This window comes from Rhizopus microsporus, assembly GCF_002708625.1.
Source record: "Rhizopus microsporus ATCC 52813 unplaced genomic scaffold scaffold_20, whole genome shotgun sequence".
NCBI lineage: Eukaryota > Fungi > Mucoromycota > Mucoromycetes > Mucorales > Rhizopodaceae > Rhizopus > Rhizopus microsporus.
In genome coordinates, this window is record NW_019671935.1 from 285,568 (window position 1) to 306,964 (window position 21,397).

General features: G+C 37.3%; 10 protein-coding genes across 10 annotated transcripts; 6 read left to right on the plus strand and 4 right to left on the minus strand.

Annotated features, from left to right (window-relative positions):
• Positions 1-405: 405 nt before the first annotated feature.
• Positions 406-2,612, minus strand: RHIMIDRAFT_219185 (MFS general substrate transporter). Its single transcript, XM_023607373.1, has 6 exons — positions 2,206-2,612; positions 2,004-2,150; positions 1,921-1,948; positions 1,854-1,859; positions 1,099-1,796; positions 406-1,038 (listed from the first exon to the last, which is right to left on the minus strand). Exons 1-6 carry the CDS (start codon positions 2,518-2,520, stop codon positions 751-753), a joined length of 1,482 nt encoding a protein of 493 aa, XP_023462685.1. The 5' UTR covers positions 2,521-2,612; the 3' UTR covers positions 406-750.
• A 166-nt stretch (positions 2,613-2,778) lies between these two features.
• On the plus strand, positions 2,779-4,114 carry RHIMIDRAFT_68578 (uncharacterized protein). Its single transcript, XM_023615561.1, has 3 exons — positions 2,779-2,980; positions 3,050-3,865; positions 3,919-4,114. Exons 1-3 carry the CDS (start codon positions 2,851-2,853, stop codon positions 4,029-4,031), a joined length of 1,059 nt encoding a protein of 352 aa, XP_023462686.1. The 5' UTR covers positions 2,779-2,850; the 3' UTR covers positions 4,032-4,114.
• On the minus strand, positions 3,993-5,091 carry RHIMIDRAFT_68575 (uncharacterized protein). The gene is made up of 4 exons (XM_023615560.1): positions 4,677-5,091; positions 4,559-4,621; positions 4,397-4,497; positions 3,993-4,337 (listed from the first exon to the last, which is right to left on the minus strand). Exons 1-4 carry the CDS (start codon positions 4,824-4,826, stop codon positions 4,082-4,084), a joined length of 570 nt encoding a protein of 189 aa, XP_023462687.1. The 5' UTR covers positions 4,827-5,091; the 3' UTR covers positions 3,993-4,081.
• Positions 5,092-7,012: 1,921 nt separating this feature from the next.
• On the plus strand, positions 7,013-7,641 carry RHIMIDRAFT_247397 (mitochondrial import inner membrane translocase, subunit Tim17/22; the record flags this gene model as incomplete). The annotated part of the gene is made up of 4 exons (XM_023610408.1): positions 7,013-7,050; positions 7,113-7,212; positions 7,274-7,582; positions 7,636-7,641. 4 exons carry the CDS (start codon positions 7,013-7,015, stop codon positions 7,639-7,641), a joined length of 453 nt encoding a protein of 150 aa, XP_023462688.1.
• An 871-nt stretch (positions 7,642-8,512) lies between these two features.
• RHIMIDRAFT_267318 (uncharacterized protein) lies at positions 8,513-11,961 on the plus strand. The gene is made up of 11 exons (XM_023611988.1): positions 8,513-9,138; positions 9,193-9,332; positions 9,405-9,470; positions 9,537-9,575; positions 9,636-9,876; positions 9,933-10,063; positions 10,114-10,284; positions 10,335-11,240; positions 11,304-11,597; positions 11,651-11,797; positions 11,850-11,961. The coding sequence occupies exons 1-11, from the start codon at positions 8,535-8,537 to the stop codon at positions 11,916-11,918; spliced, it is 2,808 nt and encodes a 935-aa protein (XP_023462689.1). The 5' UTR covers positions 8,513-8,534; the 3' UTR covers positions 11,919-11,961.
• On the plus strand, positions 11,684-12,917 carry RHIMIDRAFT_68644 (uncharacterized protein). The gene is made up of 3 exons (XM_023615563.1): positions 11,684-12,049; positions 12,106-12,161; positions 12,219-12,917. The coding sequence occupies exons 1-3, from the start codon at positions 12,011-12,013 to the stop codon at positions 12,745-12,747; spliced, it is 624 nt and encodes a 207-aa protein (XP_023462690.1). The 5' UTR covers positions 11,684-12,010; the 3' UTR covers positions 12,748-12,917.
• Position 12,918: 1 nt separating this feature from the next.
• Positions 12,919-14,242, plus strand: RHIMIDRAFT_68607 (uncharacterized protein). Its single transcript, XM_023615562.1, has 4 exons — positions 12,919-13,760; positions 13,823-13,921; positions 13,975-14,031; positions 14,083-14,242. Exons 1-4 carry the CDS (start codon positions 13,236-13,238, stop codon positions 14,158-14,160), a joined length of 759 nt encoding a protein of 252 aa, XP_023462691.1. The 5' UTR covers positions 12,919-13,235; the 3' UTR covers positions 14,161-14,242.
• A 125-nt stretch (positions 14,243-14,367) lies between these two features.
• On the minus strand, positions 14,368-16,149 carry RHIMIDRAFT_294798 (uncharacterized protein). The gene is made up of 9 exons (XM_023614125.1): positions 16,090-16,149; positions 15,837-16,039; positions 15,717-15,783; positions 15,488-15,636; positions 15,333-15,417; positions 15,219-15,280; positions 15,153-15,170; positions 15,010-15,097; positions 14,368-14,943 (listed from the first exon to the last, which is right to left on the minus strand). Exons 2-9 carry the CDS (start codon positions 16,036-16,038, stop codon positions 14,493-14,495), a joined length of 1,122 nt encoding a protein of 373 aa, XP_023462692.1. The 5' UTR covers position 16,039; positions 16,090-16,149; the 3' UTR covers positions 14,368-14,492.
• A 2,206-nt stretch (positions 16,150-18,355) lies between these two features.
• RHIMIDRAFT_207306 (ferredoxin reductase-like protein) lies at positions 18,356-19,204 on the plus strand (the record flags this gene model as incomplete). The annotated part of the gene is made up of 3 exons (XM_023606981.1): positions 18,356-18,526; positions 18,579-19,111; positions 19,168-19,204. Coding segments are annotated over 3 exons (741 nt in total), but the record flags the coding sequence as incomplete, so codon positions are not given.
• Positions 19,205-20,242: 1,038 nt separating this feature from the next.
• On the minus strand, positions 20,243-21,253 carry RHIMIDRAFT_184151 (ankyrin; the record flags this gene model as incomplete). The annotated part of the gene is made up of 2 exons (XM_023605828.1): positions 20,243-20,493; positions 21,184-21,253. Coding segments are annotated over 2 exons (321 nt in total), but the record flags the coding sequence as incomplete, so codon positions are not given.
• Between the last annotated feature and the right edge of the window lie 144 nt (positions 21,254-21,397).

A 21,397-nucleotide genomic window follows, 5' to 3' on the forward strand; every position in this document is an offset into this window, starting at 1 on the left:
CATGGAACTCTTTTTATATAAAACTAAAGAAGACTTTGTTAGTCCCGTTACGACTACATCTGGCTGACACAAGAAGTATCAGCTGTACAAAGAAATAGGAGACAAGATGCTGGAATTTTATTGTTATTCAAGTTGGACAAGACGGAAAAGCAGTGGCCAAAGAAGATTTAGAGATAAGGTATATAGCATCTCAGCCAGAAAAATAGTAAGGAATGCAGATTCAGAAACAAATGCTGTCTTCTACGGGGACTCTGACAGAGGACATGGCTCATGCATAAAAGGATACGAAAAAAGAAGCACAGATATTTTGCAGAAGTCCCCTTCCAGTAGATCAATCGTCATTTCGACTACTAAATACCGATCATGAAAATTATGCTGTATCTGTGACGAACCAATCGTTCATCCAAAGAAGAACAATGGAAAGGTCAGCGTTGGTGCAATCTTGTGTGTCAATCCTGACTGCATTGGTCATCAACATTCATATGCTACAAGAAGCCGAGATACCAATACAAGAGTGAATAATCTGAAAACTGAATTATACAAAATAATTACAAACGACGAACACCCTTCGTTCTCAAGAAAATGAAGAAGATGCTATGAACAAATCATTACATGGTTCAGCACAATTTGGAAAGTTGATGTTGGACTTTCTCTCGGTGTAGAGAATGGGTCTCGGATATTTTCTTGGGTATTTAAAGTTTTCTTGCTCTTATTGTACCTGATCAACATGAAAGCTACGTGTTTTAATATTTATAGGATATAAGGACGGGTTCTATTTCCAGATACTCCGTCTCTTTCTATAATAGAGTTTTCTCTTGATAAATGACATCTCAAGCAAAATGCACAGATAGCTGCCAGAACCATCGCTCCTCCATTGATCATGTTGGAGCCAACATATCTTGGTGCGTCAGAGGGCCATCCGGAGTAAAGGACAAAGGTGCAAATTAAGGCTCCAAAGTTAGCTACGGAGGATACGATACCTGTGGCAGAGGCAACCTCTATAGGATCTTCTTTTGAATTGGCTGTCCAGGCCATACTCTTTTGAAAAAAAAAAAGGGGGGGTTATTATGGTTCATCTCTTCTTCGTTTTTGCCTTACTAAAGGAACTGTTGGATAGGTGCCACCCGCGACTACCATCAAACCAAAATAACGAGCCCCAACAGATGGAGAAAAGCTTAAAATACAGAATCCAATAAACGACGTGATTGAGCAGCCTACTATAAACCATCCTCGACTATTGAAACGATCGCTACAGTGAGTGATGATATAGACCATGAAGCCACCGAATACATAAGGAGGTATACTCATCAAACTGACTTGAATAGAAGTAAAAGGTCCAATCTGTTGAACTATTTTTGGTATAAAATAACCCAAAGATGTAGCTGCCATTACGGGTGTAAAGTAGAGCACACACAATATCCACACTTTAAAATCTTTCAATTCTCCAAATACTTGTTTAAAATCACGTTTCAAGTTTCTTTCCTCAACCGATTCTTCTCTTGTTGATACTTCCAATCTTCTTTGAACTCTTGCCCGCTCATCCTCGGTTAAGAATCGAGTTGATCTCTCAGGTGTAGATGGTAAGTAGAATATGGTAGCAATTCCAAACAATAAAGAGACGAGTGCAGAAATTAAGAATAACCATTGCCAACCATACAGGTTCCCTTTTGTGTCAATTAATTGCACTCCTGCTGAAATAAGCCCACCTACAGCACCAGATGCAGGTCCAGCCAGATAGGTTACTCCGATTCGACTAGAAATCTCGTCTGGTCTGTACCATAACGTGTTGTAGTAGGCTAATCAAAGAGGGTAAGTGCTTTTTCTTTTGAAGCTTTTTTCTATATTTATTTTACTAATTCCTAGAATACACAATTTGATATCAATTTATATTCAATGGGTCATCTTTGTAGTTTTTCTTACCTGGCCAGAATCCAGCTTCAAACACACCCTATAAATAACATGATGCTCAGTGTTCTCCCTTCTTCAGGATAAAAAAAAAATACCAATAAAAAACGTAAAAGATAAAAATGCCATGGCCGCGAAATAGCCGCCATACAACCAGTGACAATACTCCAAGTGATCATGATACGAGCAATCCAGTGAGCAGGGTTCACATGGGCCATCATCAGATTAGATGGTACTTCAAAGATCTATTATTATTATCGTTGTTACCACTTTAGCTCAAATAATATAATATCAACATACGATATAACCAACATAGAATAGACCCAGTCCAATATTGTTTTGTTGAGGGGTAAGTCCAGAGGTATCCGCCAGCGTGTGTTTTTCGGCATGATTCATAGTCATTGCAAATCCAACATTAGATCTATCTTCTACAGATAAAAAGTAAAGTATAAATATCCATGGCACTATACGCCAGTCAAGCTTTCTTAGTAATTTCTTTTCTTGATCTCGGTCAGTAGCCTTGTCATCAGTTGATTCATTCGCTTGGTTGCTTTGAACCGAGGTATTCGAGCGTTGTCTAATGTCTACTTTTGTAGAATAAGGCCCATCCATCATTCACAATAAAAAAATAAACAAGAGGAAGAAAAAAGGATAATTTTAACAAGTTTTTTTTTATTTATTCAGCTACTGATTCAAATAGATTGTCAATACCATTGCTAAAGAAACATATATTGACATTAATGAGGCCCTTTACACAATTTTGTAGCACAAATTTTAAAATAAAACTCCATATAATTAACCCTTTTCTTTCTCTCTCTTTTTAGTTGCCTCCTTGTTTTTTTCTTCTTCTTTTCTTTCTTATTGCCTGTATACCTTTTTTTCTGTCTCTTTCTTTCTCTCTCTCCCTGTGTGTGTGTTTATGGAAAAATAACTGATATATTAAAAATGTCATTTAATCCAATCATGAATCGATCAAAGCAAGTATTATTTATTCAAATCATGTGTCTGTGTTTACTTGGATACTTCCTGGCAACAACAGTAAAGGATTATCACAAATACTTTAGTAACACTAAAAGTAAATTATACAAATTTGGATAAAAAGTAATAAAAAAGTAATACAGAATTCATTGTTTTTTTCTTTTAGGTATCCATAGCAATAAATCTAGACAGTATCCCTATACGATCATTACGGGTTCAAGTGCAAACCATTTGTGTTCTTTAGAAAGTTTCTTGTATTCTTTAAATGAGATAAAGCCCACTGTAGAGGACCACCAATTTCCAAGAGTTGTTGTTTATAATATCGGGATGAATAGAACTCAGTTACCAGTGTTAGACCAACTTCAAGCTAATGGACTGGTGGATGAGGTTATCTTGTTTGATCATGAACGATATCCTCGCTTTTGGGATGTTGCTATTGACGCAGGTCAATATGCTTGGAAGACAGGTATAGTCAATGATGCTCGTGTACGATATGGCGGAATTCTCGTGTGGCTTGATGCTGGAAATCTAGTAACAACTGAATTTATCCTCAATATTCCCAAAATCATCACTCAAGACTACCAAGGATTTTGGTCACCCAAGAGTACATCCTACATGGGCAAATGGACTCATCCGGGAATGTTTAAATTTTTTAAAGCAAATATTAAAGAATACAAGTACAAGTCTAATTGTAATGGAGCAGCCATTGGATTTGACACGACAAATTCAACCATTGTGAATGATATCATCCTTCCTTGGTTTGAATGTGGTTTACAAAAGAACTGTATTGCTCCACCTGGTTCTTCAAGAGCAAACCATAGACAAGATCAAGCGGTTCTTACTTATCTTGCTTATGCACATGGACATCACTGTACTGAACACATACACAACTTTAATCTGCAAACACATCGTGATGTCGCCTGTAGGTCCACTTTGATGGAGCTTGACTTGCAAAATAAGCTACATCACCCGTCTACAATAGGTATACACACGATACATAACTTTATATATATAGTTTAATCCCATCCCCAATAGATTCACTAAAATGGGAACGTGCAGATACGATAGAACTGTATAACCATCCAGAATGGAAGTATCCTGAGGATCAAGTACCTGTCAACATAAGAAGACCCAGCATACCATTATAAATACCATTCAAATAAACTATATACATTTCTTTTCTCTTTTCCTTTATTACTTAAACTGGTTTAGCGCACTTTCTCAGTTCAATCGTCTTTGTCTTGGGACATTGCATTTCCTGCCAGGAAATGGGTATCATGGGTACACCAGCAACACTCATAGCAAAGATAACACCTAATTCGTTTTTGGCTGTTGACAAGATATAAGATCGTGCATCACCCAAGGAAATGACCTCTGCCTTGATGATATCACCAGGTCTAAACGAGTTGTAAATCTTGACCTTGTCTTTTTCCGCTGCACGAACATCTTGTGTTCTATATTTCTAGGGATTAAAACAAGAATCATTATATCAATAGAAAGAGAGAGATGTTACCGGATAATTCCCATGAAATCTTCTTTACAAGGCGCATTATCTACAATCATGATGGCAATCATGGCTTGATGAGGTGCAACACGGATAACTTTACCCGTAATCTACATATACATTAAGCCACTTGATCAAGCAATAAATTAGAATTTGTTTTTTTTCTTTTACCACACTACCAACTTCTGGTACAGCTGATTGTTCTTTTTCTTTAGATACTCTGATTGTAGGTAACTGTTGATCAAACAGTAAGTCAAAAAAACAAGAGCAACATTAATCAGATTCTTACTCCTCCATCCTTTGATTGATCAATGTATCGTTGTCCAACAACACTTGCATAAAGTAATCCATCGCGCTCATATGTTCCTGGGCCTTGTATATAATCAGCAGCGTAGCCGAGACGCTGACCAGGTGTCACTGCTTCTGTTTTCTTGGCCATAGCTGTGGTTATTTCAAAGAAGAACAAAAAAGTAAAGATTTTTGTCGGCTTTTTATTATTTATTTAGAGAATTGTATCTTCAATGGCAAACGAGGGATGGTATCTTAATACGAGTTCATCAGCATGACAATAATAGACATAGTAAATGCACTCAGGACTGAATGTGCCTTGTACCTCTCTAAATTCTTTAAACGTTAATTCTTTGTACTTTTTCATTTTGCAATTTATACATACGCGTCCCCTATGGTTTGTTACAGATACGTATCCAGTAGTTAGACTTAGAAATAAACTTTGTAATGTTATATCTTGCAAATCTACTACATCGCTTCTTTCTGAAGTCATATCAGCATAAGTAGTAATATCATATAAACGCAATTCTTTCAGATTCGGACAGCTAGTAGAAAGGTTGTGGAAGATGGAAGCATGGACTTGACAGCCATAAATATGTAGGCTTTGTAATAAGCTATAGGTGTAACCACAAAATGACGGCAAAAATCTAACGAAAAACTGCAATCCTTGTAGCCGATAACACATTTGAATGAGCGGGTATACAGAAGGTAGTATTCCTATACCCCTTGGGCTGGTGACTATATGCAACTTGTCAATGTCCAATGTAGGCTGATATGCTTGAAGAGATGAGCCAGGTGTGTACGCATTAAGTTGACGTTTATACTCTATTGTTTTTCTTGATGATCGCCCCAAGTTTGTTTCGATTATCAAGTGTCCTAAACTGGTGCTTTTGAAAGCAAAGTATGCTGAATTATATGTGGCTTGATTCGCTGAAGGCAGCTAAAAAGTGTTATTAAAGCATTCCCAGATACATGCGGCGTTTGTATCCAAGGACAGCCACATGTCGCCCACAGTCAGTCTCAGTGTAAACGATTTGTTAGGACTTGTAGTCAAAAAGCGTAATAGTTGACAATGTATTTCACTTAGCTTCAAAGGCGAATATGGTGGGTGAATGGTGAATGATATGTCAGATTTACGAATTTTTTGGTAATATAGTCGATCATTGCCTTGGGTATACGTGTTTTTGTGGCTCGAACTGTTATTCGGGTCAGGGAGGGATAAGGATCTTGGTCAAGTGAAAGGCTCATGTCTTCTTCTAGTACAATCCATGCAGAGAAATTGGACAGACAATGACTTGCGTCGAAGATAAAAATAAAGTCTTGTGCTGTAGTAAGAGTCAATGAATATGATAATGACAAGGTTTATAATAGTAAATCATCGTGACCTGACCTGGATGTTCTGTCTCCACGTAATGAAGATTCCATTTTATGCTGTTATCGATCTCAAGTAGAAATCTGGATATGCAATTTTCAAAAACAGGCATATGCACCCCAGATGTATAACGTTTAGGCATTATTTAACTAACTGCGTAAAATCGCCAAACGTCATGCTTATGTCTACCATGTCACTGAATTTTTCATAACTGTGAGTGCCCATGGCCATAGTTTCAACAAATTGACCAACAGGTGTTAGTCTCATTTACTCTGATGTTTTGTTAAGCTGTATAAAACCTTCAAAACGCGTATTTTCCGCCAGATGCACTTCTTCAAACAAACGTTTGGCGAAAAAGGAATGCCAATTAAACAGAAAAGCCGCAAGACTGTTCCTTTTTTATTTTTCTGTTATATATTTGAACACCTCTTCCAGAAAGTGAGTTGGTAAATGTAGAATATGAGTCATTAAACGTGGAAAGAAGAAAGAGAGAAGAAAGAAAAAAATAAATAATAAACCCCGTTTATCAAAGCAGTACTGATAGACAATCCCTTGCTCTGCTTCTGAGGTTGAGCAATGTTGTAGTATCATCCCACTTCATCGGATAATAAAGGGATATATCAATCCATAAATAACATTAGTTTCTGTAGATGATAGTATGCACTGTATTAATTTTATTCTTGTCACTTGGTCGTCAGATTTTGTACTTTATCATTCAAAATGTTGTCATTTTATGACTTATTCTCCAATTGTAATCATATCTGAGCTTGAGCATAGCTTTTTTTTTTGCGCATATTGTCTTATTTAAGGTTAAAACGGCATAATTGAATGCGCTGTGCGGAGATTCATTCTTATAGCCTAATTGTGACTTGATTGCTCCAGAGAAAAGGAAGTCCTTTCACCCTGGAACTCAGAAGAAAAAAAAATAACTTTGCTTTTCTCATCCGAAAACTATAGAATACAGAATGGGACACTCTTCAGCAGATCACACTAGAGATCCTTGGTATGCTTATCGTCTATTTGCTTAATACAACTTGAAATTTCTTACTGAACCATTTTCGTTAGCCCTTGGGTCATTCTCAACGATTTAGGTGGTGCTTTTGTTATGGGTGCTGTCGGTGGTGGTATTTGGCATTCAGTGAAAGGTGCAAAAAACTCACCTAGGGTAAAGAGAGAGAAAAATAAAGTAATAGTCATCATATACTCAGTCTATTCATCTTATCTAGGGAGAACGTTTGACTGGTGCAGTATCAGCCATGAAAGCCCGTGCACCTGTCTTGGGAGGCAATTTTGCTGTTTGGGGTGGTCTTTTCTCAACATTTGATTGCGGTCTAAAAGGCATCAGACAAAAGGAAGACCCTTGGAACTCTATTATCTCGGGTGGTTTAACCGGCGGCGTCCTGGCTGCTCGTGGAGGTGTCAAGGCTGCTGGTGTCTCTGCAGTCGTTGGTGGTGCGCTTTTGGCTTTGATTGAGGGTGTTGGTATTGGTATTGCTAGATTAACTGCTGATCAAAATAAGCCTGTTATGCCTCAGGTAAGAGTTTGTTACCTTTATATATGATATGGATGCCTTACCTTTTGTTATAGATTTAGATTTTTGTTGTCAACTCAAAAAAGAAGCTATACTATTACTTTGTAAATAAATTCACCCTAAAGTATTCTATAATTACCAAAGTGCAACGTCCTCTCTGGACATCAATATATGTATAAAAACACACACAGTAACACCTTGGATAAAAAAGATGATTTGGAAGCAAAAAAAGGAAAGAAAGAATGAGCAAGATATGCAATTTATGAATCCCTTTTATACTTTATATCTTTAGTTGCCTCGGTAACAAGAAGTATAGTCTAAATTATAATCTATGTGTGTTGCGTGTGTGTATATATACTATGTCTACATTCCTTTTTGATTTTGTTTTCTCACGCATTGGATGCATGAATGCTATTAACTATTACCTCTGTAGATCTACATGCGAATGATCCTAAAACCTTAATTGTATACAGAAACTCTTGACATCCTGGTTTAATTATGACAGATCAGGAACAAACTTTTATTGAATCAGAATATACAAACTATTGAATAAAGCAACTTCCATCACCCGTTCGCAGTGAAAATGAGATAAGGATCTCAACGGTTTGTTGAGGTAAAAATCAAGCAACGAGGAGAACAATATCGAAAACTTTTGAAAGGAATAATGACAAACGAATTGAGATTTTACTGGCAAGTACGGCAGTTTTTCGCTGTTATCCAGTAAAGGTAAAGAATAGCTCAATAATGATTTTGCAATATTTATAACAGTGATGCATATCTTTATTGTGATAAAAAGGACACTGTGGTTTGATATCATTCAAGGGCATATTAAAACAGAACAGAAAATTCATACACGTCTGGATAAAGCCCAACTCGAATTTTTGTAAAAAAAAAAAGACAAATTTCCCTTTCTTATTGTTCTCTTCTTGCCTCTTTTTTTTTTTTTCTTCTTCAAATGAAAATATCGCACAACCCTTCACATTGGCTACCTCTTTCCTTCAAGTTGGCAAATTACCTTCGAGAGAATGAAATACATAAGCGTTTTTTGACTATAAATGAATCAGTTTACTTTGAATGCGCCCTTGAATCATTCGCTACATGGATAGCGTTTATCAGTTATAAGCAAGCTAATGAAGAATCTGTTCAGCATAAAATTGAAACAACAGTGTTCAGAGTGAGATCGATGCTCAGTGAACAGCTTATACCCCACTTATTTTACACAAACAAAGTCTGCTGTCAGCTTATTCCCTTGGATATACTCTTGGAAGAAGCACAGAGTGTTGAACTGCCAAACGAATCAGAAATTGCTGAAAGTTGGCAATCATATCTGGAGACACACGTAAATTCAAAGCAGACATCAGCATCTCCATCGGTGACCGACGCAGATCCTGTCACGACGATGACAACAACAACAACAGATGACAATATGACTAAAGAAAAAGAGGATTCACAGGAGCAGGACAACAGTGAAGAAGCGCCAATCAAGGTCGAAGAGGAAATGGGAGATATAAATGAGGCGAGTAAACTGAATCAGACGATGGAAGCAGATACAAAGAACAGTAAAACGATCATTCACAAAACGTAAAACACGTTCTCTAAGCTCTTTTCAATAGTAGCAGAAAAGATGATGCCTGCAAATGATGATATTATACTAGAAGAAATTACAACAGTAGCCGACAGTGTGCCAATCATAGATGTCTTTCATACACTGGAACTTGATAGGGCAGCTATGATTGAACAGCGTAAACTTGAGGTATACACATATACACGTGTGACCAGTTGGATGTTTATGTATCAGTTTGAATCTAATAAACACATATCATAGGAATTTGAAGCTCAAGAGGAACTGAATGAAGCTGAAGAAGAAAAGGAGAATTCGACTGCTAAATCGGTATATCTACATATACTTTGCTTTACCTTACACCAATATATATATATATTCATACATAATCCATAGCTATCTATGTTTAATGCAGATGGAAATTTCAATTTGAAGGTATATAGACAGCTACTCCCCCTTTCTTTATGAATTCCCTTTTAAAATCGATTTATACAGTATTTACTTCAAGGCATAGTCGCCAACAGACAAAAGACGTCATTATCAGATCGAGAACTACAAAATCTTTTATCAGACTTTAGACCGCATCGATCGAAATGGGCAAGTGACGAACGCGTTGGACAAGAGGAACTATACGAAGCATGCGAGAAAGTGTTGACGGACCTAAAAAATTATACTGAACACTCAACGCCATTTTTGAATAAAGTGAGCAAGCGCGAAGCACCGGATTACTTTGAAGGTATATTATCTGCATCTTTGACTTGAATAGCATTGTAACGTCTGTTTCTATATTAGTGATAAAGAAACCCATGGACCTTGGAACAGTAACTAAAAAGATGAAAAACCTTTGCTACAGATCAAAAAAGGAATTCGCAGATGATTTGTTTTTGATATATGATAACTGTCTAATGTACAATACAAATTCTGTAAGCAAAAGAAAATAATTAGATATTTGTAGAACTCAAAGGTTCCCTAGGCAAGTGAATATAGAAAGCATGCCATAGCCATGAGACGAAAGACAGAAAGATTATTGACAAGAGTACCTGATATCACAATCAAGGACAGAATGGACAATGAGATAGAGGAAGAGGGGGATGAAATAAGTGAAGAAGAAGAAAATGAGCCCCAAAAGCGTCCTTCCAAAAAGGTAATCACACACTATTTCATGGCTATATGGTTTTTCTAAATATGATTCAGTCTTCTGGGAAGCATACAGTGTCATCAAAGACCGGTCCTATATCTTCAGAATCAATCGAACGTCGATCGCGAGAAAGATCAATCACCCGTGGATCAAGTGCGGCGCCATTTCCGGGCGATATGAGTGATACAGAAAGTGTTCCTGACATTAATGTGTCTCAAAAGTCATATGGAGGAAAGACAGTAGGAAATCAAGCAGGTGATGAAAATATAGATCTAGAGCAGGAAGATAAGAAGCTAGGAGAAGAAATAGAAGCGGATATGGGTGAATTACAGGATCAAATATGGAGAGAAAAGACAAAAAAGACAAGAGCTAGGTTCACGTCTGATGTCGAAAAACAATACCAGTATTCATTCGGTGAGCGAGAAGCTCTAGTAAGATCAGGATTAGACATGGAAAGGTTTTCGGCTATACAGCATTTGCATGATGAGTCAGAGTTGATCATTAAGCTTATACGAAGTGAAAATGAAAAACTGATAAAATGGATCGATCGCAGACCAAACAATGTTACTGCCTATGATCATCTTGATTTAGACTCGAGCGATGACGAAAATCTCGATGCTTTCTTTTCAAGGAAAATAGTCAAGCCAGATAAATCCGTAGATGATTCAGCCAAGACAGATTTATTTCTTCCAGAATACAAGATCACTAGTGGATTGCCCGAAATAGATGGAGTGCCAGAAGATCTAGTGGAATCAAGGCGGGATGAAGGGTTTTTTGATGAGGCAGACTTAAGGCAGAGCATAGATTCCACAGAAGAACTATCAGATGTTTCATTTGACATATACCCGGAACTTGCATTTCCAAACTACGGGTTGATGCCCATGATTGATCGTAACATACAGACATTGGAAAAGATAAGACTAACATATGCAAAGTGCAATGCCATCAAGAACAATACATCCGTAATATTATGGCTTTTTTATGATGATAGTGAACTGTTTTCTAATATTTTCTTTATATATTAGATATCATCACTAACATCATCCATGAGCATTGATTCCCCCTCTACAAACGAGTCTGTTGATACTCCTCTTGAAGGCTCGAGTGTATCCAAGATGCCACCTCTTTCTTTAACTAGTGAGACTGGCTACCGCATGTGTCAACGAGTGATCTCAAAGCTGCTGACTCACGCTGGATTTGAAGGAACAAAAACGGCTGCTTTGAATGTATTAACTGATATCATGACAGATTACATTACAAACATTGGTCGAACACTGCGTAACTATTGGGATGACTATGGACATAAAATGAGCGGAGACGTAAGTACATGACTTCAAGCTATACATGGAACAGATATTAAGACCGTCTATAGAACATGCTGCTGCATACACTATATGAGAATGGTATTACAGACTTGAGCGAATTAGAAATGTACTGCCAGGATGAGGTTGAAAGGAATATATATAGATTAGAAGATATTCATACCAAGTTACAAACGTCTTATCAAGATATTTTAGCTGTAAGTTTGCCTTAATGTCATCCTCGCAAAAAGATACTTATTGTGTTGGTAGAACCCAGACGGAGGAGCACCAGAAAATGAAGAGAGCATACTCAATGATGAAGAGACCTATATTACGTAAGATTTCTCTCTCTCTCTCTTGTTTATACTAAACTGTCATGTAGTGGCCTATTTGGAGAGGATATTGGTGAAGATTACTTTGGATTTAAAGATATGGGCCTGGATAAAGAGTACAATCTAGACACACTGAATGTAAGTCTCCATTAAAGAGTGATATCTGTTACACTCTCTTATTTTACCCTTTCTAGGTCCCCGCCAGCTTATGGTTTGGTAAAAATAAAGAAAAACTGAATGTCGTTAAGCAGTAAGTCTAGCAGCATTATAATACATTGCCATTAAACATTACAATCTTATTATGTAGTACTGCCAAAGAGCAAAAGATTAAATACCATCCACCTCCAAGCTTCCAGCCAGTGACATCGGAAAAGTCTATTATTGGTTTACTTCAACCCTATTTTTCAAAACGACTCGCGGATTCTACAGGTTCTGTGATAGAAGATGAATTCTTACCCAATCGCAATAAATCAAAGCCCAGATACCCTCCCACGACAAAGAATGTACCCGGTCGAAAGAAAATGCCCAAAGAGGCGACAGCTGGTGGGGCTGGTGGAAAAGGCGATATTAGAAAATACAAAAAAAAGCGACCAGTAGAAGAGATTAATGCAGAAAAAGCGGAAAAAGCAGAAAAGAAGAGGCTTAGGATGGAAGAAAGAGCACAGAGAATAGCTGAAAAAGAACAGAGACGAAAGATGAAAGAAGAATTAAAAGAACAGGAGAAGCTAGCTAGGATGGAAGCAAAAGAGAAAAAGAAAGCATTAACTAAGAAATCGAAGCAACCAGCAACCAGTTCAAAATCACCTATGCAGGCAGATGAAGAAGACGATGAATAAAAAAAAAAGTTTGGAAAGTCGTGTCTGATAAAAGTCGGTGTTGTTACACTCTTTCAAGACTGAGTATCTTGAGCTATAAAATTAAATAAAACTACATGCATCTACAAGCTATGGCTGTAAAGGTCGGATCACTAAAAAAAAAGCCCTACAGTATAGAGTCACACACCAACCTTTTTTTTCTCTCTCTTTTCAACATGTTGGGAAATTTGCCCTTGCCAACAACTTCTGGAAGAAAGGGAATAAAAAAGTACTCAATCACCAAAGTGGGGACAATCAGCAGTGTCTCTGCTTTGTACATATTGATATCAACATCCGCTGTATTTCTCAACAAGCTATTGTTCGCTACGTCTGAATACAAGTTCCCATACCCCTTTTTTACTGTATTATTTCAACTATGCGTGACATTTATATTCATGGTCTTGTGGAGTAGTTGTCGTCCAGTGTAAAATTACTTCCAGAAGGAATTGGAAAAAGAAACTTGGACTTATATGTTGTATATCTCTAGACATCCGATGCACATTCCTCGATTCAGTTGGGATTCTTCAGTAGCTATCCGAGTAGCTCCTCTATCTATAGTCTATATGTGTGTCATCATATTTAACCCTCTCTTCTTACGGCACGTCGAAGCAACCGCCTACCATTTCTCTCATTCATTATCGATCGCTTTTTCATTGATCTTTTCCTTTTACATGCTTAAAGTAGAGCCTTCACAAAACCTCACTTCAGCCTGTATCGTCATCATGCTTGGTTTCTGTATTGGATCAATGGGACAACTCAATTTTTCGTTAGCTGGTGTGTTCTATGCATTGGCCTGGCCAGCTGTTGTCGCAATATATGGAATTTATGTCAAAAAGACAATAGCCGCATTAAGAAATGATGTGTGGTTACTAATACAATACAACACAGCCATGTCCATAGTCACATTGATTCCTCTTGTCCTGTTGTCAGGCGAACTGAAGGAGGTCTTGAATAACGTTTGGTTTTTGGATGAGTTTGGATTCTGGTTACAGATGGTAAGTGTGTATGTGTATTGTTTGTTATTGATCAAAAGTTCATTCATGGTTTATTTGTATAGGTCATAACATCATTTACTGGATTTGCAGTTAACGTAGCCATGGTCTACTTGCTTATACATGCAACACCACTAACACTTGCTGTTGCTAGTGCTAATAAGGTATAATAGCAAGGAATGTATTACATATAGAGTGCTTATCTTTATAATAATAGTCGATTTTTCAAGCATCTATAGTCGCAATTGTGTTTGGTAACTCAATGTCACTATTGGTAACTATTGTACATATAAACAAAGACAAGTAAACTAAAAACAATGTATAGAATGCAGCGGGTATGCTTACCGCATTAGGAGGGACCTTGTTTTACATTTATACTAAATATAGTGAACTCTATTTGTAACATTAAAAGATATAAATTTATAGAGAGACAAGAAATAATCTGCATGTATCTGTCTTTATTTCAGGCATAAAAAAGAAAGGACTCTTTTGTTACTATTATTCTTAGGAAAGATAAAAAAAAAAAAATAAATAAATAAATGCCTCCTTAGGAGGAAAACCTTAGATTCATTATAAAAAAATAAATTAAATATGATATTAAAGTCATAAGCCAAGATGCCTGTTATTTCCATATATTTGATTCATAGTATTTGTAAAATTGCTATTATCCTCCTCAAGAGCATCTTGTGTTCATTGATGTATAGTGTTTATAATGAAAATGATGGGTGATGTATCTCAGTTGTCTTCTTCTGGATAAAACTGTGAATGCAATGAGTATATTGCTGTTGATGGTATCTGCTGATGTTGTTTAATAGGTTGTGGATAGGTTGTAATGTCCTGAGCAACATTTGTAGAAAAGAATCCATAGGCATATGAGGCGGTAGGGAGTGGTGGAGGCAAAATACGCTGATGGAGTAGATTATTCTTGTAGGATGCAGTAGATGATGAAGTACTGGAGATAGATGCTCTATTTACGGATCTTTCTGAATTGGTAATGAGAAGGTTTTGCATAGACATAACGTTTGTACATTTTTGTTCACTAGGTGATGTGTCAGAATAACTCTCTTGACGTGAGAGAATGTTGGATGGCTGATAGGTGCGCCTGAGCTTAGTACTCTTGTATGTATCATTTGACTCAAGATTTTGCCTAATGTTTTGGTTCTGTTGTATCTCGCGCCGACGTTTCCTAAAGTAAATTGACTTAGTTTGTTTTCCCTGAATAAACTTTTAGCTTTGCCATGCTAGCCCTTACATGGGCGAAGTACACGCTGCCCTTGCTTCTTTTCTAATCCGTAGACGAACCCCTTGTTCCGAAAATAGCCGTGTGAGCTCCGTAGATCCTACATTAAAAACACTAAGATCATCTTATTTAAGGTCTTCTTTATCAGTTCATACCTGACATTCCAGGAAAGCCTATTAAGGGGTAAATTAGACATACTCTGAAAAATTGAATCCACTTACATTTTGGAGAATAGACTTGGAATCTATCTGATATCACGTAGCAAATCCTTTCGGCCTCTGACCTAAGCTTTTGATTAATAATTGTTATGTAATTTTTTTGAAAGCATAAAGTACCCCTTGATTTGGAATAGTGTGAATTTAAGTCTGAATACACCTTCTATTCTAATGCTAATATCTGAAAATACAAAAAATGCGCCCTCTAAAAAATATAAACCAGATGAATACATACATGACGATTGAACAATTGTTTTTATATCTGAATAGCTTACCTCTATTGTCTGTATCTCGTAGCTTATGTAGTGACTGAGCAATGGATCCGGCAGTGGTTTGATGCCCGTTTACGATGTGAATGTCATTATAATTCTCTGAGTCAATCAATGTAGCAATGACAAAGAAGTTTGAACTAAGCCAGTAGTTGCTAAATACCATAGAAAAAAATAAGATACGATCAATCAATACATAATTTCATTCATATACGTCAAATCACTCGATTGTTACTTAAAGTTGATCGAGCCAGTCTGGTGCAACTGAACTATAGGTGGTGGATCCAACGGACGACGGTCGACTATATAGTAATTAGTATAAGATATGTTATATGTATATAGCAAACGAACTGACCTTTATCCTTGAAACTGCAAAGTCTCGCCTTTTCAGGCTGCTGTCTTACTGTTAATGTATATCTGAAAACCAAGTTAGAAATAAATAAGCAAATGAAATATGAATATGCTAACTCTGTTTGTGGTTTTGATGTTGAAGTATGAAGGAAAGGCACATTAAGTTGGCGGCTTTGTTGAAGATGGTTGATTCGCGTAATATTCATCCTTTGACAGAATGATTATAGAGTTATATAAATGGAATAAATGCTTATTACCTTTATTGCATAAGATAACTACAATCGAGAATAGCAAATAAAAGGAAAGAACGAAAAGAGAAATAAGGGAAGAGAAAAAGGAAGTTTAGCATGAACTGTAGACGATGTGCTTTTATAAAGACAAGAAGGGAAACATCAAATAGGGTCCTATAAAAAGCAGGGCATCAGCGATGTCGATACATTGATTTTCTTAAAAAGTAGGACTTACAGTATATATTGCTACATCACATGCCCTCTCCTACAGGTATATCAGGGCCCCTTCTGAGTGACATCGCTCTAATATATTACAGCCCTCCTTTTACTTTTTATGTTTTATCCCCTTTAGAATTTCGTAATTCTGATCGAATCTAAGAAAAAAAGCCAGGGTCAAGGTAACTTTTTGTATACATTATTTAAAAATGACAGGCTGACACCGACCGATCAAATATATGTTATTGTCATAAATGCAATGCGCTTATCGACAATGCATTCAATTAAAAAATCTTTCCTCGAATTCTCTCCCTCCCTCCATTAAACTTACACGCATTAACGCACACACACGCACACGTCAGAAACACATTGATTAATCCACGTTTAATGACCCTGACCGAACCATTCCGCTTTATTGAATATAAAAGGAGAGGCCATGAATTGTATAAGTGCGTGATCGGAGCCAACATAGGGAATACAGGAAGTATATTGTTATAACGCACAATGCTTAATAACAATAAACTATGCATTTTTAATAGTATTTTAATATAAATTTAAGGAGAGCATTATGTGAAACTGAACAGGGTGAAATCTAGGAATAAATGCCTAAAAAAGGTATATGCAAATGCACAAAGCTTTTGCAATCACTTCCGATCTATGCGCCTTTTTATTAACTATGCAGGGCCTTTGGCAACTTTTTTTTCTTTTTTTTTTTTCTTTTTCTTTTTTAGCTACACCACGTTTCGAATTATAAGCCATGCATTTCCCCTTAATCCGGCGATGTAAAGAAAATAGTATCAATCCTAAGCATGTAATGAAATAAGGCTATTATACATTCTTTGTTAAATGTTTGACTCTACATACAAAGTAAGCATATTTTCGTACAAGTGACTCATAATTACTTGTTTGATATATACAAAATTTATGATACAATCGAATCTTTAGCATCGTTTTGAAAATGTGATTGCAAAATAACAATGTGTCGATCATTTATTTAATATATTAAAATTTCTTATTTAGGAGTCGAATGACTGTATTGTAATGAATGACGTCCACGCTGTCTACAAACACACGCCTGCATTTGTCAAACAAGTAATGCCATTATGGCTCGTAAAGAAGACGGGGCAAGGTAGGGCAAAATAAGCATTTCTACTTTATTCGTTTTGCCAATACTTATGTCTACATGGGATTCTACACGCTATCTCTTTGCATAAAGTTAAATGCCACGTTGACAGTTCAATCTGATAAGGTTGTAACCATGGTAACCTACACTCCTTACTTATGACCATATCAACACAAATGCTTTGTTTTGTGATTTTTTGCCTCTAGATACGTGCAGGAATCTATTGTTCGAATGACCTAGCCAGTCACGACAATTAGTCATTTTTTAGTAATCATAACTGATAACTTCAAGGAGAAGAACGTGTCATGTTAAGATTCTTTACTACCTCACCATTAGCGACATGTCTTTATTTTAAACAACCGTTTCCCCCCCCCCCCGTAGCCATGCGTTATTGACACCGCAATCTAACGTATTGATTGAAACATAGATGGTCGGAGGCGGGGAGTCTATTTTTACCGGAACGGATTGATGACATAAAGGCCGCGCTCGGTGCAACAGGCTCTATTTTTGGGAGGGGGTTTGGGACTATAAAAAAGTGTTTTAATTCTTTTTCATTCTTCTTTATATCATGCGTCCTCTTGCCTCTGCTGTTTCTGGTGCTTTCCGCGCAACTAATGCCAGACCTACTTTCTGCTTTACTTCCAAAGTAAATTCGACACATGAGAAAATAACGTACTAACATTTTACAATCAGAGCGCATCATTTGGAAATGCTCGCCACTTTAGTACGCGTCCTGAGAAAAAGGGAGGTAGTAAGATCTTATTAGCAACCTTATTAGGTGCTGGTGCTGTCGCTGGTCTTACTTTTAACCAAAGCAAAACTACAGTCAAGCCTGCTGTTAAGGAAGCCGTTGCTGAAGTCAAGGAAAAGATTCACTTCACCGCTCCTGACTTTACACCTTTGAAGGTAAGGGAATATTAGCTGAAACGAGGCAACACAAATAACCCCCTCTTTTTACAGTTGGTTGAAGTCAAGCATGTCTCTCACAATACTAAATACTACCGCTTCGAGCTTCCCAAAGATCAAACTGCTGGTATTCCTGTTGCTTCCTGTGTTCTTGCTCGTTATCAAGCCGAAGGTGAAGAACCTGTTGTTCGTCCTTACACGCCCATCTCTTCTGCTGATGTAATTAATCGTAAAAAAAAAAGAAAGATATGTACTGAAAGCACACATCTAGACTGTAGGTTTCCTCGAATTTGTCATCAAAAAATATGACACTGGCAAGTTAACACCTATCCTCGACAGCATGAAACCCGGAGACACACTCGAATTCAAGGGTCCTCTTCCCAAGTATAACTGGGAAAAGGATCAAAAGACCAATGTAGGTTTGATCGCTGGTGGTTCTGGTATCACCCCCATGGTCCAAATCATCCGTAGAGTACTCGATGAAAAACCCACGGATAAGAAGACAAAGATCACCTTGATCTTTGCCAACGTCAACGAAAACGATATCTTGTTGAAGGACGAACTCGACCAGATTGCCAAGGAACATCCTGATAAGGTCAAGATTATCTACGCTCTTGACAATCCTCCCGAAGGCTGGGCCGGTCTCAAGGGTTATGTTACTGCTGATGCTATCAAGAAGTACATGCCTAACCCTGAAGACAAAGATAGTATCATCATGGTCTGTGGTCCACCTCCTATGGTTGCCTCTCTTGCTGGACCCAAGAAGGGTATGAAGCAAGGTGAACTTGGTGGTATTTTGAAAGAGTAAGTGATATCATTTTGAAAACAGAAGCGAATAACTAATATAACTAAATCTTTAGATTGGGTTACGCTCAAGAGAATGTCTTCAAGTTTTAACCATAAAAAAACCCTCAGTTTTATATATTTGTGTAAAAGGAATAGAACCAAAAAAAAAAAGTATACATGTATATGTGTGTTTGTGTATGTTTAAAATGATGGAATGAAATCTTTTATGATACAAGAAATTGTTATCTACGGGGTATGGTTGTTTTTACTATTATCAAACTTGAGCATCTTACATTTTTGCATCTTCATGGCAAATTTTGGAGGCAACTTTATCGTATTCATCTTGCGATTGACGTCCACTTCATTGGCTGTTGTTGAGTTATAACCAATATCCAAAGTAATTGTGATCAGAATCTCACTGAGATGACTGTAATCATTCTTGATGATTGAAACTACTTGATCTAACCGTACAAAGTAAAGGTCCTGTTTCAAGAATCGCTGCTTTTCAACTTCTTTAGTCTTGTTACTACAATCTGATGCTTTATCTTCATTAATAGACACATTAAAGCAAATCATAGGTGACAAAGGTGACCATAGTCTTTCCTTCTCTTTAGCCGATGCCTTTCTTCTAGACAGATGAGGGTACTGTCGTAATAGTTGCTCTGTCGAAATCCCCAACAAGAGGCCGACCTGTACGTCCGTCACATAAAAGCTACTGCTGTGTTCCCCTTCAGGTTGCTGAATGGTATAAAGCGGTAAAAATTTGGACGCACAGTGTATCGACGGGTAATGTGTTTTGCTGTCATCGTATAGGCCCATCATTTCTTCTTCCTTTTTAATGACTTTTGTCCAATGATCAGGTGGTGGTGTAGGTATAAGAGGTTGATATCCATCAACGGGCATTTCGGTCTTTACTATCTGTAAGTTCTTTAGGCTCTTCTTTGGAAGATGTTGCCCAGAAAGCTGTCTTGCATGAGCCTTGGCATCTTTTACGCTAGTCTCTGTCTTTAATTCAAAAGACGTAGGAGATACAGGAGATTCGGGCTGTTTGCAAGCCATGTTGGCAGCAAGAACGAGTCGACGCCTTTTTGGTTTAGCTGGTTTATGTTGTCTCAAGATGTCTGCAATTGAGTCATCTCTTTCAATGGCAATATCAAGGGGGGTTTGTCCCTTTGAATTGGCAATGGTCATATCTGCTCCATATTCCAATAGTAGTTGAACGACTTCAGTGTGTCCATTTTCGGCTGCATCGTGCAATGGTGTATCCAAATCCGCTCCTCTAGAGTTCACATCTGCATTGTATTCCAACAGCAATCGAACAATGTCTGTCTTGCCTCTGAGGGCAGCTTCATGCAATGGCGTATAACCCGCATTATCTCGTTCACATGAGTTCGCTCCTGCTTTTAATAATTGTTCAACTGCTTCAACATATCCACGCATAGCAAACTTGTGTAGTTGAGTATAACCCAGATTGTCCTTCTTATCCAGCTTGACAAGATCAACAATCGGCTTTTTCTTTGGTGTGTCATCGTCTACTGAGCATTCTCTTGATGCTTGCTTCGATGTTAGTTTTCTCTTTTTTGAAGGAGAAGGAGGAGGAGTAGTTGAGCTTTTATCCTTTTTGGTCTTTTTCAACTGTTGACTCTTTTCTGCTTTTTCAAACGACTTCATAATTGCTTGAATTTTTCGTTCTTCTCGAGACAGGACAGTGTCTTCCTTTATTCTTTTATGCTTTGTGTTGGATACAAATGTGATTTCATCAATAGCCTCTGTAGTTGCTCTCAGTCGATTTTCTTGATCAATATGTGCAGTGATGATTTGTCGAACGACTACAGAGTCAGAGACTTGATAGGCTGTGTGGCCATTTTCGTCTTGAATATGAACATCAGCGCCTGCGTTAATTAAATACTGTACAGTAGCTTGATGTGAATGTTGAGATGCTAAATGTAGCGCAGTCGAATGATGATGATCCACACTGTTTATATCAGCACCATTTTTTATCAGTAAATCAACCAGTGATAGATGTCCATGTCGAGCTGCGCAATGTAATGGAGTGGATTGAGAAGAATCTCGGGCATTGACATTAGCACCTATACTGAGTAATTCTTTTACTTTTTCAAAAGAACCATCTGTGCAAGCACGATGCAATATCGTTTGTCCTTGATCATCAATAGAGACTATTTCATCCACTTCTTTCATCTTTGCTTTCAGAATACGAATACAATCTTCATCTTCACATACATCTAATGGTGTTTGCTTTTCTGAGTTTAGAGCATATACATTTGCACCCGAATCGACCAGTAG

Coding starts and splice junctions, on each gene's coding strand:
- RHIMIDRAFT_219185 (XM_023607373.1), bottom strand. CDS start 2,520: ATGATGGATGGGCCTTATTCTACAAAAGTAGACATTAGACAACGCTCG. Junction 2,151..2,205: donor TATTCTATGTTGGTTATATC/GTATGTTGATAT, acceptor TAATAATAATAG/ATCTTTGAAGTACCATCTAA. Junction 1,039..1,098: donor CCTATCCAACAGTTCCTTTA/GTAAGGCAAAAA, acceptor TTTTTTCAAAAG/AGTATGGCCTGGACAGCCAA.
- RHIMIDRAFT_68578 (XM_023615561.1), top strand. CDS start 2,851: ATGTCATTTAATCCAATCATGAATCGATCAAAGCAAGTATTATTTATT. Junction 2,981..3,049: donor ATACTTTAGTAACACTAAAA/GTAAATTATACA, acceptor TTTTTCTTTTAG/GTATCCATAGCAATAAATCT. Junction 3,866..3,918: donor ACATCACCCGTCTACAATAG/GTATACACACGA, acceptor CATCCCCAATAG/ATTCACTAAAATGGGAACGT.
- RHIMIDRAFT_68575 (XM_023615560.1), bottom strand. CDS start 4,826: ATGGCCAAGAAAACAGAAGCAGTGACACCTGGTCAGCGTCTCGGCTAC. Junction 4,498..4,558: donor TACCAGAAGTTGGTAGTGTG/GTAAAAGAAAAA, acceptor ATGTATATGTAG/ATTACGGGTAAAGTTATCCG. Junction 4,338..4,396: donor GATTTCATGGGAATTATCCG/GTAACATCTCTC, acceptor CTAGAAATATAG/AACACAAGATGTTCGTGCAG.
- RHIMIDRAFT_267318 (XM_023611988.1), top strand. CDS start 8,535: ATGAAAATATCGCACAACCCTTCACATTGGCTACCTCTTTCCTTCAAG. Junction 9,139..9,192: donor GGAAGCAGATACAAAGAACA/GTAAAACGATCA, acceptor TCTTTTCAATAG/TAGCAGAAAAGATGATGCCT. Junction 10,064..10,113: donor TAATGTACAATACAAATTCT/GTAAGCAAAAGA, acceptor AAGGTTCCCTAG/GCAAGTGAATATAGAAAGCA.
- RHIMIDRAFT_68644 (XM_023615563.1), top strand. CDS start 12,011: ATGGGCCTGGATAAAGAGTACAATCTAGACACACTGAAT. Junction 12,050..12,105: donor ACAATCTAGACACACTGAAT/GTAAGTCTCCAT, acceptor TACCCTTTCTAG/GTCCCCGCCAGCTTATGGTT. Junction 12,162..12,218: donor AAACTGAATGTCGTTAAGCA/GTAAGTCTAGCA, acceptor CTTATTATGTAG/TACTGCCAAAGAGCAAAAGA.
- RHIMIDRAFT_68607 (XM_023615562.1), top strand. CDS start 13,236: ATGTTGTATATCTCTAGACATCCGATGCACATTCCTCGATTCAGTTGG. Junction 13,761..13,822: donor TTGGATTCTGGTTACAGATG/GTAAGTGTGTAT, acceptor TTATTTGTATAG/GTCATAACATCATTTACTGG. Junction 14,032..14,082: donor GTAACTCAATGTCACTATTG/GTAACTATTGTA, acceptor AACAATGTATAG/AATGCAGCGGGTATGCTTAC.
- RHIMIDRAFT_294798 (XM_023614125.1), bottom strand. CDS start 16,038: ATGAATATTACGCGAATCAACCATCTTCAACAAAGCCGCCAACTTAAT. Junction 15,418..15,487: donor ACGAGATACAGACAATAGAG/GTAAGCTATTCA, acceptor TATATTTTTTAG/AGGGCGCATTTTTTGTATTT. Junction 15,281..15,332: donor ACACTATTCCAAATCAAGGG/GTACTTTATGCT, acceptor TCAAAAGCTTAG/GTCAGAGGCCGAAAGGATTT.